The 19412-nt window shown below is 39.0% G+C and overlaps 1 protein-coding gene across 1 annotated transcript in view; it reads left to right on the forward strand.

Moving 5' to 3' along the window:
- LOC134751067 (uncharacterized) overlaps positions 1-19412 on the forward strand; it is a 164481-nt gene that overhangs the window by 60233 nt on the left and 84836 nt on the right. The window contains exons 26-27 of the mRNA XM_063686412.1: positions 7027-7142; positions 7366-18352. Of these exons, the coding sequence (XP_063542482.1) occupies positions 7027-7142; positions 7366-18352 (11103 nt within the window). The remainder of the gene's footprint in view (positions 1-7026; positions 7143-7365; positions 18353-19412) is intronic.

Genomic DNA, 19412 nt, shown 5'->3' on the forward strand with positions numbered 1-19412 from the left:
ATAGCAAATTCGATACGATGACGCGTGCTAGAGTTTTAGTAGTGCACGAACGACGGCCGGCGACCGACGCTCGGCGCAAACTAAACCGCTTCACGAGCGACGAACGAATTTTACGTTTCCGAATTTCGAAGTGTTAATGAATGTTTGAGTGCCAGTATTTTTGGTGTTGTGTTGAAAGGTTGTCTATGGAATAGCCAAGTTTAAATAAAAATGTGTTTATGAAAAGTTTACGTTTCGCTGTCAAAGGTTTTTATCAGAAACATTGACATACGAGTTTAGTATTTCTGCAATTTGGAGACCGGCTTAAATATTGCATCTATTTATTGCATTTGATAAGACACGCTGATTATCCGGCATTGTATATAAATAAACATAACATACATGTGCTATCTGTCAGATAACACTTGAAGATAGATCTACAGGCCTAATTGGCATACAAGCGAATAATTATTGGATAAAAACTTTTCGAATTGAGTAATGGATATCAGGGAATTTAGCATTTATGGGTACGATTGTTACGAAAGTTAAACATTATCGACCGGCGTTTCAGATACGAGGAAAAGTATACGTTTAAACATCGTTTAAAGTCAAACCACTTGTTGCTGTCACGCAATTATGCAGATTGTCGAAACAAGGTTTAATTGGAAAAACTTCTTTTTTAAACACCAAATCTTGTTTTTATAATTCCCACTGTAAAACTTTGCGTTTGGAATTAACATATTTACTGGTTTGCGGTAAGACAATGCGGGCTGCAATATGCCGTCTTGTTCGGATACGAGTGTCTGATAAGGTTTATGCTCAATATAATTCGATAGCTGAAATTATTGCGATAGCTTTTTGTTATTATTACGAGATAACACAATACCAAATGATAGCTTTATCGATTTCTTAGAAAACAATTATGGTATTAATACAACAGGCTACTGTAGAATACTCTTTTTCTGATTATAAAGTATATCGTAAATAAAAACTCCATATGTTGACATTGAGAGTGTAAAATAACTAGATAAATAATCTTAAGTAGCATTATTACCTATAAATACTATATTAATACTATAGTAATATTAGATCATAGCGGACCGTGACATCCCAGCTAGTTTCAGCAAAACGAAACCAAATACGCGCCGGAAACGTGTCTGTTGTTCATTGTTTTTTTTTTTGCTTCGTCTGGCCGTTGACAGATCCTTGGATCGTTTATCTAAAAAAAAATGGAAAACATTTTTTTACTCTGAGGTTGTATCAAAACTAAAACCATGCTGCCTGATAAATAAGTCTTGCTTTAAGTTTAAGGACAATATAGACATAAAATTAGACTTAGGGTCGGTTGCACCAAATTGTTTGTCATCGTTAAAGAGTTCGCTAAATTGTATTGTATGGAAAGTTTCATAGTAAACCGCCGTGGCGCGTCGGGTGACGTTAATCAGTCTGGCAACTGTGTATGGTGCAACTGGCACTTAATCGATCAATTTAAAACTAAACAGATATTTGGTAACATCTGTAGCCTTTTAAAATGTTTCATTTATTCATGTCTTTGTCAACATTTGCTACCTGTTTGTGTTCATTTAAATACATACCTAAGTAGCATCGGCACGTCTAACCAATTACGTCGTAGCTGCATATACAAAAGTGGACCAAAACAAATTGCCGCAGTGCTGAATTAATCATGGCCGGGGGCCGAGACGCGACGTGCAATGTGCGTTCGGAAAATTTAACACCCCCTTTTTATCCTGCTTGTAATTTTTTTTTTAGGGTTCCGTACCCAAAGGGTAACAACGGGACCCTATTACTAAGACTCCGCTGTCCGTCTGTCTGTCTGTCTGTCCGTCTGTCACCAGGCTGTATCTCATAAACCGTGATAGCTAGACAGTTGAAATTTTCACAGATGATGTATTTCTGTTGCCGCTATAACAACAAATACTAAAAACAGAATAAAATAGGGCTCCCATACAACAAACGTGATTTTATTGCCGTTTTTTGCGTAATGGTACGGAACCCTTCGTGTGCGAGTCCGACTCGCACTTGGCCGGTTTTTTCTATACGCCTTAAGTACTTTTGAGCAATGTACTATGCCATTTTAATTTGCTACAGTATACCATCTGTAATAGAAAACTCGGTACAAGAAAAACATGGCTAATCAATACCGCGTGTACACTGTACAGTCGTCATCAGATATATCGGAGCGGCTAAGGTGCCCACAAATATCTGAACACGCCTCTATTGTCAGGGCGTTCTGCACCATGTGATGTGATGAGGAAAGGATACGCTTAGTAACGATACAGAGATAAAATCAAGAGTTTATTGTTGCGAAACCACCGGAGAAAACGAGTCAATGCATGATTAACTGCCATCTTGGAAAACTTCACGCTTTCGCCCAGTTATTAAATATGAGGAATTTTACATTTAGAAGGCACTGGGTCATAAATGCAATCCAGCCGTTTCATTCAACGTCAATCTGCGATTTTGAACTCCTGATTCTACTCCCGATTCCTAACCAAGTAACATTTATGGGTGTTTCTGATTAAAATTTTATCATAAGGAATTTTACATTTAGAAGACACTGGGTCATAAATGCAATCCAGCCGTTTCATTCAACGTCAATCTGCGATTTTGAACTCCCGATTCCTAACCAAGTAACATTTATGGGTGTTTCTGATTTAAATTGTATCATAAGGAATTTTACATTTAGAAGACATTGGGTCATAAATGCAATCCAGCCGTTTCATTCAACGTCAATCTGCGATTTTGAACTCCCGATTCCTAACCAAGTAACATTTATGGGTGTTTCTGATTTAAATTGTATCATAAGGAATTTTACATTTAGAAGACATTGGGTCATAAATGCAATCCAGCCGTTTCATTCAACGTCAATCTGCGATTTTGAACTCCCGATTCCTAACCAAGTAACATTTATGGGTGTTTCTGATTTAAATTGTATCATAAGGAATTTTACATTTAGAAGACATTGGGTCATAAATGCAATCCAGCCGTTTCATTCAACGTCAATCTGCGATTTTGAACTCCCGATTCCTAACCAAGTAACATTTATGGGTGTTTCTGATTAAAATTTTATCATAAGGAATTTTACATTTAGAAGACACTGGGTCATAAATGCAATCCAGCCGTTTCATTCAACGTCAATCTGCGATTTTGAACTCCCGATTCCTAACCAAGTAACATTTATGGGTGTTTCTGATTTAAATTTTATGATAACGTTAATAGAATTGATATTGTTCTCAAACCTTTATTTGGAACTTTTCTAGCCCCAGGTAACGATTTGGCAACGATCGCACTACAGAATGCGTTCACGTTACTATTTTTACTCACTGCCATATGACATTGCTTTCATTTGCTGCTCTTAAAACTCTTTTCGGGGTTCAATCGATCTTATGCTCTTGTTTATAAGAATTATGTTTATTTTCCCGCAACGCATCTTAAATATCGGCGTGCTTTTGTTTTCATTTGGTTTTTCACTAGTTTCGATATGTTGTAATGGACCTCTTTACATGTCTTTGCCGTTCTGTGAGTTTTTTAATAATTTAATCTACATCATTTCCTATTCACATATTTATGTAGTCATATTTATGTTTGTAAGTGCCTCTGTGTCTATTTAAATCTAAGTCAACACATTTCCGTTTTCCCTAACCTTGAGTTTGTGGTTTAAGTGTATTTGTTCATACATATATATTGCGGGCGGTTAATTTGAAGGTTAAACATCACATAAATGGCAAATAACAAATGTTGCTTTATTTTATTGCCTAAATTAAGGTATCAAGGTTGCAGTTAGTCATTTCTTTGATGTTGTGTGTGTGTGTGTTTGTGGTTGTTAATTTGCTCAGATCTTATCCAAGGTGTCGGTCGCGCGAAGTGAATTTCGTATTATAATGAATACCGGTTTTATTTTTCTTCCTTGAATGTCACTAGATATACCTAGAAATGCTTATACTAGACATACGAGTACGTTCCTGACTTTTAAAACTTTACAATGAATTGTTAACACACAAATTTGCTTAAAGTCGTAAATAGTTAGATTAGAACTCGCATAATGCAATACGTTTTTGTCTTTAATTAAAACAAGAAGTCATTTTATATTTACCGTTCTTACTCATGCTAGTCATGCTATTGTAGATATTGTAGAAGTGATCTCGCTCTCTAGAATTATCCGCAGCATTTTTAAATTGTTGACATAAAATCTTGAGAATATGATTAGAAGGACATTTCGAAATTGTTATTGTTGCGTTTGGACCCTACTGCGTATTTTCGCAAGGTGGTTCTTAGGATGACATCACTAAGCCGCTGATGTCAGAAATATGCATTGGGAATTGAATCGTAAATCAATAGATAATACGGTAGGAAATAAAAATAAATCTGTTTGGAAGTCGGTCACATTATTATTTAAGTGTCCGATATTATACGCAACCCGTTCCCTTTTGATTAACAACCCACTGCGGAACCCATCTGGGTCGCTGACCCCATTTAGGGCTTTTTGAATGACTGCCAAAAACAATTTGCTATCATATCTCCAGTTTGGTTTGTTGTTTAAATATTTTTGTACATTTATTTGGTGACATCATTGCTTGTTCCGTCTAGATGTATTCTTCATTTTAATCTCATGTTTTTTGTCTGGTTTGAACGCAGTTATTTATTAGCAGTTTCCTGAATTAAACATACGATTGCAATATTTTAACTTAAATATGCGGAATAATTAAGTACGGTTGTTTTGTAATTATCTCATTATTCTCTTTTAGCAAAGATTTTATTTTGTAGCGATTCCAAATCAAATTAAAAGCATTTCAATCTATTGAAATTAACAAAATATATTTGGGAACAATCTTACATAGATGGCCCTAGATGGCTAGGCCCTAGGCCTACATTTAGAGCGACATTGAATTGAATGTAAGACTAAAGTACTAGACTAAATGTTTAGTTTAGTTAAGTGTAGTGTTGTTGACTAGACTAAAGTTGGAAGTGGGTAAATAGTTGTAGTTAAGTTAACAACTCACGCCTCAATGTTTACTAATGTTCAACAACAATTAGGAAGTATGCCTATATTTACATGTCTGTTAATCCGTAGCATGTTTTCTACTTTATGTTTATGTTATTTCTGTTGTATGTTTATGTTAAACATTTAAAAATGTCACTTATGTACTCTATTTAAAGTAAAAAATTGGAATTATAGTGCAAATGAGTAGATATTCAGATGTACCAGCCATTTCATCATATCCACATTTTGGAAGAATGCCGCCGTTGGATCATTGATCTAAATATAGCGATTACTATATGTCATAACTCATAATAACCCTCTCGCGTTACTACATATACGTCTAGTCTCTGTTTATACTATAATGCTTTTGAAGTGATAGTAAAATGACCGCTACTTTTTATTCAAATTACCCATCGTTAATTTTAAAAAGCCATACATGTTTCGTATTTTTGCCAATTTTACTTTTGCCGTAATGACCCAATGCGAATATAACCAAACTCATTAAGTTTAAAGTCCTAGGATGTAGAAGTAGCTTAAATTATTTTTCGATAAACTTTCGATAGATACGACTGATACGAGGATGGAGGTACGTCTCTGACAGCGAAGCGTTAGTGGTACGAGAGAGTTTGTGAAAGACGTCAACTTTTTAACCGACTTCAAGATTTCAAAGGAGGAGGTTCTCAATTCGGTTGTATGTTTTTTAATAATGTCGGGTCTTGCAGCTGTCAAAAGACCCGTTAACGTCATTCAACTGACTCAACTGGCATGTTGTTTTGAGACTTGAAGGGTTGCTGCAATTGTCGCGACCTACCAAGTTTCAAACTACATCTGTTCTGTTCTGACCATTCGACAATCACAAACAAATGTCAAGATCAACTTGGGATATTTTAACTGGACCCAATTTAACCGTACAATAAAGTTAATGCGGTATGTTATACAATCCACCCACCTTTACATAATGCGATTTTGTTTTCAAAACGGTGTCAGAGTGTCAAGATTAAGCGGTCACCGCACCGGCGCAGCGAGGTGCGCGCGCACGATTTTCACGCATTTCCCCAATCGAATCAGCCAGTCACCATCCTAACCTCAAAAGCTGTCGAACAGCTGTTTTACCTAAACCTTACTTGTAATAAAGCTAGGTCTATACACAATTAAAATGATGGTAATTAACGACCGAGTAATTACATGTGCGGACTAGACGCGCCGGTCGCCAGTTCGGAATGATTTAAAATTAGAATCTGTAGTTTTTTCGATTTACGGTTTTCTGGCTTCCATTCAGTTTTCAGACAGTACGTTTGTTAGCTGTATTCTTAACTCGTCACTATCGTTTCTTTTAAAATTTTAGTTTTATATCTCTGTATTTCATTTACCTTTTCATCTTGTAGTAGCTTAAGTTTAACCGGTATTTATTTAGGTACAGGTTACATTTTAGATATTAAGCATTTCAAAGTGATGATTAGTAGACGTTGTGTGAAATGTGTCAGTGTTGTTTGAGACGGACTTAGTGTTTGTGTTATAAACTGACAATGGAGGAGTACGAGTATGATTTCGCGTACGAGTGCCGGGTTGGTATTATAATAAAATTTGCATTTATTATGAAAAAATATATAAATTAGCCTTATATTATTTTCCCTTGAATGCCGAGGTCGCACCCTTTAGGATTGGTGATATGACCTAATAACTGTTAAAGTTAAAGCTATAATTCTAGATTTAGGGTGCCTAGCCTATTATAACTATTATAGCACATGCGATCTCGACCTGGCCTGCCCCATTAACACGCAAGCAAAACAGTATATTATTATATATAATTAAAAGTTAGATGTTTTCATATAAATTTCTAAGGCCTAGAAGTCTACAGACTGAAAATGTTTCAGATTCTTGGTTGCTGGGGTGCCGGCTCGAGACTTCCCACAGTAATCTTGTTATAGAGCCTTATAATTATAAGGAAATTCAATGTTACTTTATTGGAAAATAATAAACTATTATAATAATTGCTAGTATAGTTTTAGTTGCAAGCCGGTTTTGAACTTGAACATTTTTTATAGCGTCTCGTGGAGGCGATGGCGCCGCGCTCCGCGCGCTCCTTCCGCCAGGAGTTCAATATGCAGGACCTGGCCACCTCCACCGAGCACACCTACACCTCCACATACACTTCCGAACAGTAAGTGCTTCATAGATTTAGGCTTTAGCTAAACCTGAACCAGACTACATAGTAACTTTAGAGACTTCAGTTACAAGTATTTCCTTTAAGAAGAATTAAGACTTAATACGTTTTTCAATAATCAAAAACAGTGAAAGTACATTTCACTTGTTGGTTAATATTAGAGGTCAGTTAATTTATCGATTTGCGTGTCAGTTTTTAAGCAAAATTACTTTGATGACAGATACGTCAGGACGTCGCATTCGACAGAGCTAGACGGGCACACGCCCATATCTAACGGCAAACTAGTCTCGCCCAACTACACAACCAAAACTATCATCGAAGACGACAGACCTGACATAAGGAATCTCAAACGAGTACACAAAATGTACGAAGGGCCTAACATAATAGAGTCCAGAGGTATCGTCCACCCAGAGACGAAAGAAATACTCACAGTCGGACAAGCTATAAACATGAGGATACTCGATGTTCGGACGGGCAGATTACTATCATCGCCCGAAACGAGACAAACTATGACAATAGAGCAAGCAGCGAAGCAAGGGCTCATAGATCCCAAACTCGCTGCGAGGTTAACAGGACCTTGTGGAGTAACAGAAGACGGAAACGAAGTTACCTTACTGGAAGCTATCCAGAGCGAACTGTACGACGCCGAACAAGGACTGGCGGACCCAGCGGAAAAGAGAATAAAGGTAACAGTTCAAGGGGATACACCGAGCACACAAGGAATGAGTATCTCCGACGCCCTCAACAGGGGACAAGTCGATCTACAGAACGGTCTCTACAGACTGCCCAATGGCAGCTACATTACCATCGCCGAAGCGTACCAGAGGGGTTACCTCATCTACAATGAGATTATCAAAATAAAGCCTAGCGTTCTGTCTTTATCTGACGCGATTAACCAAGACCTGGTTGACAACAACGGTTGGATTTTGGACAGAAATTCGGGCGACAAGTTCCAGTTAGATGTCGCCATCAAAAATGAATTAATCAACCCCAACGTTAGGGAAATCGTTGATCCTAAAAATGACGTAAAAATAACGCTTGCTGAAGCGATAGAGAGAAATATTATAAACACGAAACATTCGAAATACGTAAACAATGTAACTAAAGAAAAGCTCTCTTTCAAAGACGCGGCAAATAAGCGCTTAATTTGCAAACCCATGACACTTAAAGACGCTTGTGACCATAATTTAATGACAAATGACGGGAAAATTCTTTCGCCGGCCAAAAGGAAACCTTTAAACATTTTGGAATCTATTTCAGTAGGTGTATTAGATAGCGATAACGTAAAATGTGTAACAGATACTAAATCTGCTCAGTTACTGACCTTGTCGGAAGCCCTAGGCGCGTTCATCATTCAACCCGATAGCAAGTTCCGAGACAATCTGACAGGAGAGATCTGCTCCATTCCTGATGCAGTCGACCGCGGTTTGATCACGTCTGTGTCCCAAAGGTCTATCTTCGACATCGACGGTTTCAGAGACCCAAAAACAGGCGAATTTGTCTCATTCAATACTGCCATGAGCCGTGGCAACCTTAAGTATGTCAACGGCGAAACATTCGTTAAATCGGAAAGCGGCGATTTCGTTTACCTAGAGGACTGCTCGAAAGTATCCATTGTTAGGCCTGAAGTATTAGAAATGTTTAATCGCAAGATAGGTATTTACGAGAACGGAAAAGAGCTCAGTGTTCTAGACGCAGTGTTTAAAAATATTCTAGACCCTAAAACAGGTTATTTGCTCGATGCCACTACCAAAAGACCCATTCCTTTCAATCAAGCCGTCGAAATTAACATGATTACTCCCGAAGGAGCGGCATTGTTGAATTCTCTCCTTAACATTACTCTTACGTTGCAAACTGTTACAAAAACCGTCAAAAGATACGTCACGGTTACCAATACCAACACCTCACAAAGATCTGAAACAATTATTACTTTCGCGGAGGCCGTAAGACGAGGTCTCATTGACGAAACCACCCAGACGTTCACAGACCCGCTTACCGGTACCGTCCTCCCCATACAACAAGCTTTGGATGAAGGTTTATTAGGCGTAGAGAAGAACGAGCCCCGCGTCATCCAATTACAGGATCGTATTAATAAGAAAGACCTAGCGCCGGGGCAAGTAGTTGAATTTAAAATTACGAAAAAATCTTATATCCAAGACTTGCCGGTTAGTCCTGAGAGCAAAGTTCAAGGTGACTCTCAACCTGAAACCGTCAAGAGTCCCGACCACATAGTCCGTGAAACCGTTCATCCATCGAACATCACAATGCACGAAATTAGATCATCAAAGTCAATTGTGACAGAGCCGACAGTAACTTCTATGACTATCAAGAAAAATACGATTGAGCTACCTCGTGGTGGCTGGTCCCTCAAAGACGCGATAGATCAGCGTTTGTTTGACCCTGAATCGGGAACGTTTACTATTCCAGGAACTGACAGAGTCCTCGACTTTGAAGAGGCATTAAAACTAAACATTATCAACCCTGATTCTGCCATGGCAATCGACCCTAAAACAAAGAAACAAATCCCTCTAGATAAAGCTCTCGAATTCCGTGTACTCGATAACACCGGACGATACAAGCAAATTTCGGGAACACTTAGTATGAAACTAGCAATTGAAAGGAAACTAATAATCTTTTTGCAATCTTCTATATCTATGTCCTCGCAGAAAATTATAACTATCACGTCAGTAGCCGGTATGCCTGACAAAATGGAAATTTCAGAAGCACGCGACTCTGCTTCACCTTATGACGTAACCAAAGAAGATCAGTCTGCGCTTGAACCTGTTCAAGTAACCTCTGGTGTTATCTTTGACCCAGCTACTGCTTTAGCCATATCAACCTCGTCAGGTATTTCAGAAAACGTTTTAGAAGCCGTCGATAGAGGTGTAGTACCAGCAAATACAGTTAAGGTCATTGAGCCTCAAACAGGCATCCCTATAACGCTTAACCAAGCGATAGAACGAGGTATTATTGATAAGAAAACAGGGGAATATAAAGATAAATCTGGTAAGAAAATGAGCCTTACGAAAGCCGCTCAGATAGGATTGATTGCTGTGGTCGGAGCACCATTGGTAGGCGCGTCTAAAATTATTCAAGTCGTTACAAGCACTATGGTTGTAGATCCGCGTACTGGACAGAAAGTGCCAATGGAAGTAGCATACGAAAGAGGTTTGGTCGATGCGGCTACTTTTAAGAAATACGAGGAATCATTAAGAGATAAGACACCTGACAGTGACTCTACTGATAATGCCCATAGGGTGCCAAGCTCTAGCACAACAAAAGTTTCTCAAACTACAGGTAAACAAATTTCTGTAGGAGCTGCCGTGTCGGAAGGCTTTATTACAGTAGAAACTATTCAGAACAGTCTCTCAGCCGATACTAGACGTGTTACTGAGCTACCTGCCGACAAGCATAAATCACTTCATCCCGCGGATGTAATTCAAGTAGGTAAAGTTACACAAAAACCAAAGTACTGCGTCAATGTAGCTAAGGAAAACATAGTTGAACAGTTTGAAACAAAGCCAATTGTATTACAAAAGCTTAGAAAACAAGTAGTTACGCCTTTAGAAGCGGTTGATAAAGGTCTTATTGACAAAGAAACAGCTACCATTTTGGAAGCTATCAAAGTTTACAAGGATGAAAGTGGGTCACCTATAACCCTTGATAAAGCCATCCAAAAGGGCTTAGTAAATGAAAACACCGGTAAAATCATAGATCCCCTACATGGTGATGCTGTCACTATTAAAGAAGCCCTGAAAAGAGGTTTGTTAGACGGAGATGGTCAAGACGAGATTCTGATTCCCCTGGCCAAGAGTTTATCTATCCCTGAAGTCTTAGACCAAGGATTATTAAATCCTGCTACTGGAAAAATAATCCACCCAGAAACCGGTAGCCAATTGACACTACGAGAAGCAATTATTTGCGAAATAGTTGATCCTCTTTCAATGTTGACCATTTCTCCAGGCAGAAAAATAACATTAGCCGAAGCTATTGAAAGGAACATCATTGATAACGACAAAAACATCCTTAAAACTAACGAAGGTTCACTAGATTTAGTCACGGCCGTCAATGCAGGTGTATTTCCAGAGCCTAAGACTGTGAAGTCATCCGAAAATATTCCACCTGCTGCCATGACGCTCTCGGTTGCTATTAAACAAAACTTTATTAATCCTAAAACGGGTGAGATCAAGCATCCTCTAACAGGAAAAATAATACCTGTTCAGGAAGCTGTTAAGAGGGACCTCATAATGGCTATACCGTACCCCCAATCGGAGGAAACTATAACACTGGAAGAAGCTTTAAATATAGGGACAGTCAATTTGAAAGACGCCACTTTCACAGATCCAAAAACAAAGGAAATTATTCCGTTAGATAAGGCAATGGAACAAGGTCTTCTGGCAGTCAAGCCGAATACAGAAATAATGGGAGGCGTAGTTACAACAATTACTGAAACCTTTACGTCTCAACATACAATAACAACAAAAATGATTGAACTTTTAGCCGATTACGTGCTGGTTAATGCCAACGAAGTACAGAATACTAAGACTGGAGAAGTCATCGCAATTGAAGAGGCACGAGATAAAGGCATAGTCAGAGACGAACAGGTTAGCAAAGAACAATTTACAACCAGTGACACGAACATTAGCTTCGAAGATGCGCTCACTCACGGGTACATTAACATTGAGCAAGGTACGTTCACTCATCCAAATACTGGAGAAACCATACCTATTGCTGAAGCTGTAAGCACTGGGTTATTAAATACTGAGGTACCTAAAGAAGTAACTGAACCCAAACAGAAAAGCGAAATGGAAATGCTTGACTTAAATGAAGCATTCGATCTTCTGTACGACGAAAGATCACAGAAGTTTAGAGATCCCAAATCTCCAAACAAAACTATCACGTTTAAGGAGGCTTTGGACAAGAAAATTATTAACCCTGACTCCGTAATTTACAACATTGAAGCTGGGCAGCCAGTTACTTTAAGAGATGCCGTAGACTCTGGTCTGATCGACAAGAAGACAGGTAAATTAAAGGAACCGAAAACCGGAAAGTCAATCGACGTTAAAAACGCGGCCAAAATGGGCTTAGTTGCCGTAGTTGCCGCTCCAGTACTTGCTGGTATGGCCGTGGTTCAAGGAGCAAAGTTGTTAACAAGTAAATTTATGAAACCAAAACAAGAAACCGCCCACGCGACAGAAAGGCAAGACCGTGTTATCACTGAGAAGTCCCTCAAAACAGTAGACATACGTAAAATAGAAGAGCCAAAGAAATCTGTTGTCGAACAACACGAAGTGGCTCCTAAGCCAGCAGCTGTACCAGCCAAACTTTCTCAATCAAGGGAAGTCACTGTAGATATTAAGCCGGTAACAAGTCAAACAATTGTAATAGAAAAGAAAACTGAAGTAGAACCCAAGACTACCAAAGCTCCTTTAAGCAAGAAAGACGAGCCTATGACACAGTTCCAAAAAGAATCCAGTATTGTAGAAACTAAAAAGTTAGAAGAAATACTAACAGTAACTAAGACTGCTGATACTGAACCCGCTCAGAAAAAGTCAAAGGAAAAGAAATCAAAAGAAACTACTCCTATTCAAGACGTTAGTCCACAAGAAACGCTTGAACAACAACATGCCATTTTAGAAGAAATAAAACAGCAAAAGTTACCCAAAGAGAATGGTAAAAATCGTGTGACAGAAAAGACTGTCATAGCACATAGACAAATGCCAGAACATTCACACGTTGATTCTGCTATTCACGAAACGCCTGTTACAGATGTAAGACCAACGCAAACACCCGGGCAGTTGATTCCAACTGTCGAAGAAGGGCCGGTTATACAAGAATTCCGAAAGACGACCCCCGAAGGCGATGAGATAACGACTATTGTTAAAACTGTTGTGACTACATCTGAACCTACTGAATACGTTACGGAACACGCCACTAGTACAGTAGTTACAAAATCTTCTAAAGTAACAACAGTTGAAATAACACAGAGTGAATCATCTTCTTATCACGTAATTAGTGAAGAAGTTTCTGTTCCTCCTAGTTATTCTGAAACTACTCTTGAGAGCTACGAGACAGAATACTCGGAAGCTCCCGATCAGACAGATAAAACAATATTAGACAACGTAGTTGTAGACAGAGTAACACCAACAAAATCGAAACCTGTTGAAGAATCCAAAAACCCGTCCCACAAGGAGGAATCACCGTCTAAAGATGATATTGCTCCAAAAAAGATAATCCAAAAAGACCAAATCTCCTCTAAAGAAATCACAAAAGTAGTACAAGAAGTACAGTCAGCTACACCAGTGGAGGTGGCTCCGGGCATAGTATATGATCCTAAAACAGCAGCCGTGATTTCCACTGAAACGGGCTTACCAGATGATTTATTGAAAGCTGTGGATAAAGGAACGGTATCCAAAGATGCTGTTAAAATTGTTGATCCCAAAACAGGTAATCAAATTACATTGAAGGACGCCATTGCCAAAGGTGTAGTTAATAAGAAAACTGGAGAAATCAAAGATAAATCGGGAAAGAAAATAAGTTTTGCAGACGCTGCAAAACTTGGCCTAGTGGCTGTTGTTGGAGCTCCAATATTAGCAGTTTCAAAAATAGTAGAGGTTGTGAAAAATACTTCTATATTAGATCCTAAAACGGGTGATAAAGTTACCGTAGAAGAAGCCCATCGACGAGGCTTAATTGACCCAGACACATACAAACGCACCATTGAAGTTGTAAAGGTTCATACATCACCTGCACATGGAGTTGAAATAAGTGAAATTACTCCAGCTGAGGCATTGGCTATTGAGAACTCCTCTAAGGGACTTACAATGAAGGATGAAATAGAACAAATTTCTACTAAAACATCAACGCGTCCAGGTGAAGTATCTATCACAACAACTACACAATATAAACCGGTAGAGTCAGTGACAACAACATCGTCATCAGTAGAACACAAAACTTTGGAAGTCCTGGTCACCAAACATACATCTATTGAACATGACCCTAAGACAGTATCGGCAATGCTTATTGACGCTGAAAGGCAACCTCTGCGAGTCATTGACGAAATAACGGAACAAAATGTCACAAAAGTTAAATCAGAGCCAGTGCAGATACTTTACGAAAACATTCCATTAATAGACGCAATCATGCAAGGCAAGATTGAGCCTAAAGTGTGTAGAATTATTATTAACGGCATTGAGTCACCTTTAACGGTACAAGACTCATTAGAGCAGGAACAAATTAGTAGATTCACCCCTGTAGATGTAGTTTCGAAAAACGTAGTTATAGTCAGAGAGTCCAAGCCAAAATATAACGTGGCTATTTCACAGAAGCTCACTCCGGAAGAGCTTTCAGAAATGGGTGTCTACGACATAGAAAAACAAATATTTTTGAATCCCAAGACAGGTGCCAAAATATCTTTCGAAGAATTAGTTTATGGATTGCAAATTTTCGACCCTGAAACTATTTTAGTCAAAGATTTAACTTCCAAATCAGATAACTATGTTCCATTCGATGAAGCAATCGCACGACCAATTATCGATAAAACGGCTGGTCATATGGTTAATCCAAAAACTGGGAAACGCGTTTCGTTCTTAGAGTGCGTACAAGTAGGCTGGATTGTTGAGAAACCTGAAGATGTGTCGGTACCTGAACAACTTACTATCGAATCTGCTTTAGAGCAAGGATTGTATAATCCTACGACCGGTGAAATTAAGGACATCAACACTGGTGCTTTGGTACCCATTGGTTCAGCGATTGAAAGCGGTCTTGTTGATAATGAATCACTACTTATTAGAGTTCCTCATTCAAACGAAAGCATAACCTTGTCCGATGCCATTGAACGCGGCATCGTTGAAGTTCGACATGGCGTTGTAACGATTATTGAAACTCAAGAAATTATAGATATAACTGTCGCCATACAGCGAGGTTTAATCATCATCTCAAGAAGACCGATTTCAATCGAAGCAGTTATTGAAAATGACATGTATGAACCCAAATCTGGAAAAATTAGAGACATCGCAACGGAACAACTCGTTACTGTTAAAGATGCTGTGGATAGAAACATAGTTCATCCTACAATTTCTGAAATCAAAGACACGCAGTTAGATAAGTTTGTACCGTTATCTGAAGCTCTTGACAATAAACTTATCAATCCTGAAACAGGTAAACTTGTAGACAAAAAGACTGGAAAACACATTCCATTAGATGATGCATTAAAAAAGGGTTTAGTCGCCACCAAAGCGGTTACTTACTCCTTATTCGATGTCATCGAGTTAGGTTATTATTCCCCCGATTCGTGCCAAATTTTAGACCCCAAAACTGGTCATACCATTCCTCTTAGCAAAGCGATTACTCAAGGACTAGTTGATCCTTCTGATGTTAAAATTAAAGAAGACAAATCTGAGGCAGTTGTGCCTTTTGACCAGGCAGTTAAATCCGGACTGATTGACTTAGAAAAAGGAATAATTACAGCGCCAGTTCTAAACCTTAAAGACGCTAATGAAAAGGGCTACCTGTTAAGTGATAAAAAGCCGTGGACGTTGCAGGAAGGACTGGTACAAGGCTGTTACGATCCAGATACTGGCTTATTAACCATTAATAATGCTACTATGACTCTCGAAGACGCTATCAAAATCGGAAATATTAACCCAGAGGCCATGACTGTCAGAAACTCTGTAACTGGTGACATGATCTCACTATCAGATGCTATTAAGGTAGGCATCATTGATTCTAAAGAGGGTAAGGTTATGGATCCAATTCAAGGAGATAAGATTTCTTTAACAGACGCTTCCGAACGTGGTCTAATAGTTCCAGCCAAACGCAAATTAAGCTTGCCTGAGGCAGTTTTTAAGGGTTATTATGACCCTAAAACTGGCAAGTTCTCACATCCTCAGAGCAAAGAAAAGATTCCAACCGATAGAGCTATTAAGAAACGCATGTTAGATCCTCAGTCCACCTTAGTTCACGCTGGTGGTAAGGTAATTCCGTTTGAATTTGCAGTAGACAAAGGTATTGTAGACAGTAGGACAGGTACAATCATATTAGGTGACGAAAGGATAGATTTCCGCGAAGCATTTGAACGGGGCATCTTGGTTGAAGTTAGAAAACCGCTTTCTCTTATCGAAGCCATCGAAAAAGGTGTTTACAATGAAATAACCGGTCTTTTCATGGACCCTCAAAGCGGTAAGAAATATACCCTAACCGAGGCTATTAAATTGAATCTAATCGATCCGCATTCAGTTCATATACAAGATAACAGATTGGGCAAATGGGACAAAATCACAATTCCCGAGTCACTAAAAACAGGTGTAATTGATGATAAGACGGGCAAAATAATAAACATTAATGCAGATAACGAGGAGATTAGTCTTCGCCAAGCTTTCGAGGTAGGATTGCTCGTTGATAGCAAAGCTTCAATTAGTCTACAAAGAGCATTGCACCAAGGACTCTATGATGAAAGCACCGGCAAATTCATCGATCCCGTTACTAGTCGCAAAATTACCTTGCATGAGGCACTTAGGAGGTCAATTATCAGTCCCAAATATCTTTGCTATTTCGATAAAAAATCTGAGAAGCCTCTGACTTTGGCGGAATGTTGTCGTAGTGAAATCATTGATAGGAGGACCGGCAAGTTCCACGAGCCTTGTTCTGACGTTCAAATCACTCTTTCCGAGGCCATGAGCTTGGGTCTCATCGTCGATATCGAAAGTGCAGGCTTCACTTTATATGACACGCTGGCTATGAACTTATACGACATTACCGATCACGTCTTTGTGCACCCCGTTACCGAAAGAAAAATCTCCCTCAAAAACGCGATAGGTGAAGAATTAATACACCCCGAAACTTCATTGGTCAAAAATATTCCTACGAGCAAATACATCAAATTAGATGAAGCCATTAAATCAGGCATTGTTGATGATAATAATAGCGTTTACGTTCTACCAAACGGAAATCAAATCAATTTACTTGACGCTAAACACCGCGGTTTGGTAGTCACGGCTAAGAGGAACCTGAGCCTAGAGGAAATCATTAGGAACGGTCTGTTCAGGGCAGATAATGGTAAGATTGTTGATCCTGGCACCAATGAATTCATGGATATTACGAAGGCTATTGAAACAGGTCTGATGAACCCAGATCTAACTGTGGTCAAGGACAGCTACACTAACAAATTCAAATCGCTGCCCCTTGCAATTCAACAGGGTGACGTAGACGTTACGAAAGGTAGGGTTCTTGACACTAAAGCCAAGAAGACATATAGCTTGGACATAGCGTTCGATAAGGGTCTACTTATAACCATTGTTCAACCAATTACTTCTCAAACGGTCACAAAACGCCATGTAACTGACTCGTCGGCTCCTAAAGAAGCCATGCTTAGAGAATTCACGTTAGACGAAGCTATTAAGTACGAATTCATCGACCCCGAAACGGCTGTCATTAAGGATCCTCATAAAAACAAATACATTCCATTAAAATTAGGTATTACTGAAGGTATAATTGATAAGAATGCTAAGGGATCCTTTGATCCTCAAACCGGAAGGTCGCGTACGCTTTGCTTCGTATTTGAAAACGGTCTGATCGTGTACGTCCGCGAACCTTTAACGTTTGAGCAAGCGATAGAAAACGGTCACCTGAACATCACGGCAGCTCGCTTTACTGATCCACATTCCAAAGAAGTACTCACCATCAAAGATGCGGCCACGTTGGGCTATATCGATCCGGACACAGCGCTAATAAAAGATAATCTCAAGAAGAGGTTAGTAAAACTCCCTGAGGCATTCCGTAAAGGCCTCATGGACGCAGAAAAAGGCAATATTTTAGATACAGAGACCTCTAAGCTAAACACGCTCCCATCGGCTATCGAGAGTGGTCTCCTTATGACCCCGAAGAAAAGCTTCAGTTTGATCGAAACACTAAACTTTGGCATTTACAACCCGACCACAGGAGCGTTGAATGACCCATTCATAACGACCAGTGTAATAGATAGAAAGAGATTGAACTTAGGTGAGGCCATCCAACAAGGCATCGTCGATGCTTCAAGCACTGTCGTCAAAGAACCTAACACAGGCAAGATCTGTCCGTTAGTGCAAGCCATTGAACAGAAATTGGTCGATCCCGTTGAAGGCAGACTAGTTATTGATCCAGCCAAAGCTATCACATTGGACTTAGTCAAAGCTCTAAAGAAGGGATACCTACTGCCCGCAGAAACTAGGGTAAGTTTCACTATATTATCTTGTTATTTGTGCTTCTATCAAGCGAAGGTGTTGCTTTATTTCCTACTCTACTCTTAAGGTGATCTCTAAAGCGTTTGGCTTGAACATTGGCATGGCACGACACCCACAAGACTTACAGTGTCGATATGTAATGGGTTACATGCAATGGGGGAGTCACTGTTGTGGCATACACTATATTACAATGTTTTTATCAATTCATGGATTAGAATTTTGGAAATATTTTGAAGGTCGATTTTCCATCGATTTTTAACTAAGCTTCAATAAAATCTGAACATAAGTTACTCAATTCAAAGATATAAATTTAAACAATCAAGGGTATTAAACAGTGATACGTTAAAAATCGATTGAAATCATCCGTTAGTTGTCACCGTAAGAAGTAGTTAAATGCTTAATCACAAGTTCATTGTATATTTTAAATTGCCGCATAGTTGGCTTTACACTTAGGGATAGAGCAAAAATTTTATAAATAAATCTAGTAGTTTATCAAAATTTAAATAGCAAAATTTTTACTCTTACGTTCTTTAGATCATTAGAAGCTTAAGTTTAGGTTGTATCGCTTTCAATTGTGAGTTTTCTACTAAACAGTGTTCTGTTTGAGCGAACTAGCAATTGCGTGAAAGTGCGCGTAAACGGGCTGCCTTTTCACGGAAATATGTGCTGGAACTATTTACGGGCATCTCGCGCGGCACCCTTGGTTGACAGTTACATATTGCTGAGAAAGTGTTGCTTTTTTACCCGCGCTAGAAGCGACGATGCTTATTCACAGTGTACTAAGGCTCGATGTATGTTGTTTTTATTTCCAGCCGTTGCCTGCGATGCTAAAGAACCCTTTTGAGCTAAATCGTGAATGCTTGCCTGTGAGGGATCATATTAACGACGATAAACGAACCATCACCGTCTCGCCAATACCTAACATCCCATGATCACTATGTGCTAAGAATTTACGAAAGAGATCGAATGGGTGTTCGTTCAGTACGATCCACCTTTCGAAGCTTTCTTTTGTTTGCTTTTTTCATACAAAAACCAGTGATTTATGACT

The sequence above is a fragment of the Cydia strobilella genome, chromosome 21 (genome assembly GCF_947568885.1).
Source record: "Cydia strobilella chromosome 21, ilCydStro3.1, whole genome shotgun sequence".
NCBI lineage: Eukaryota > Metazoa > Arthropoda > Insecta > Lepidoptera > Tortricidae > Cydia > Cydia strobilella.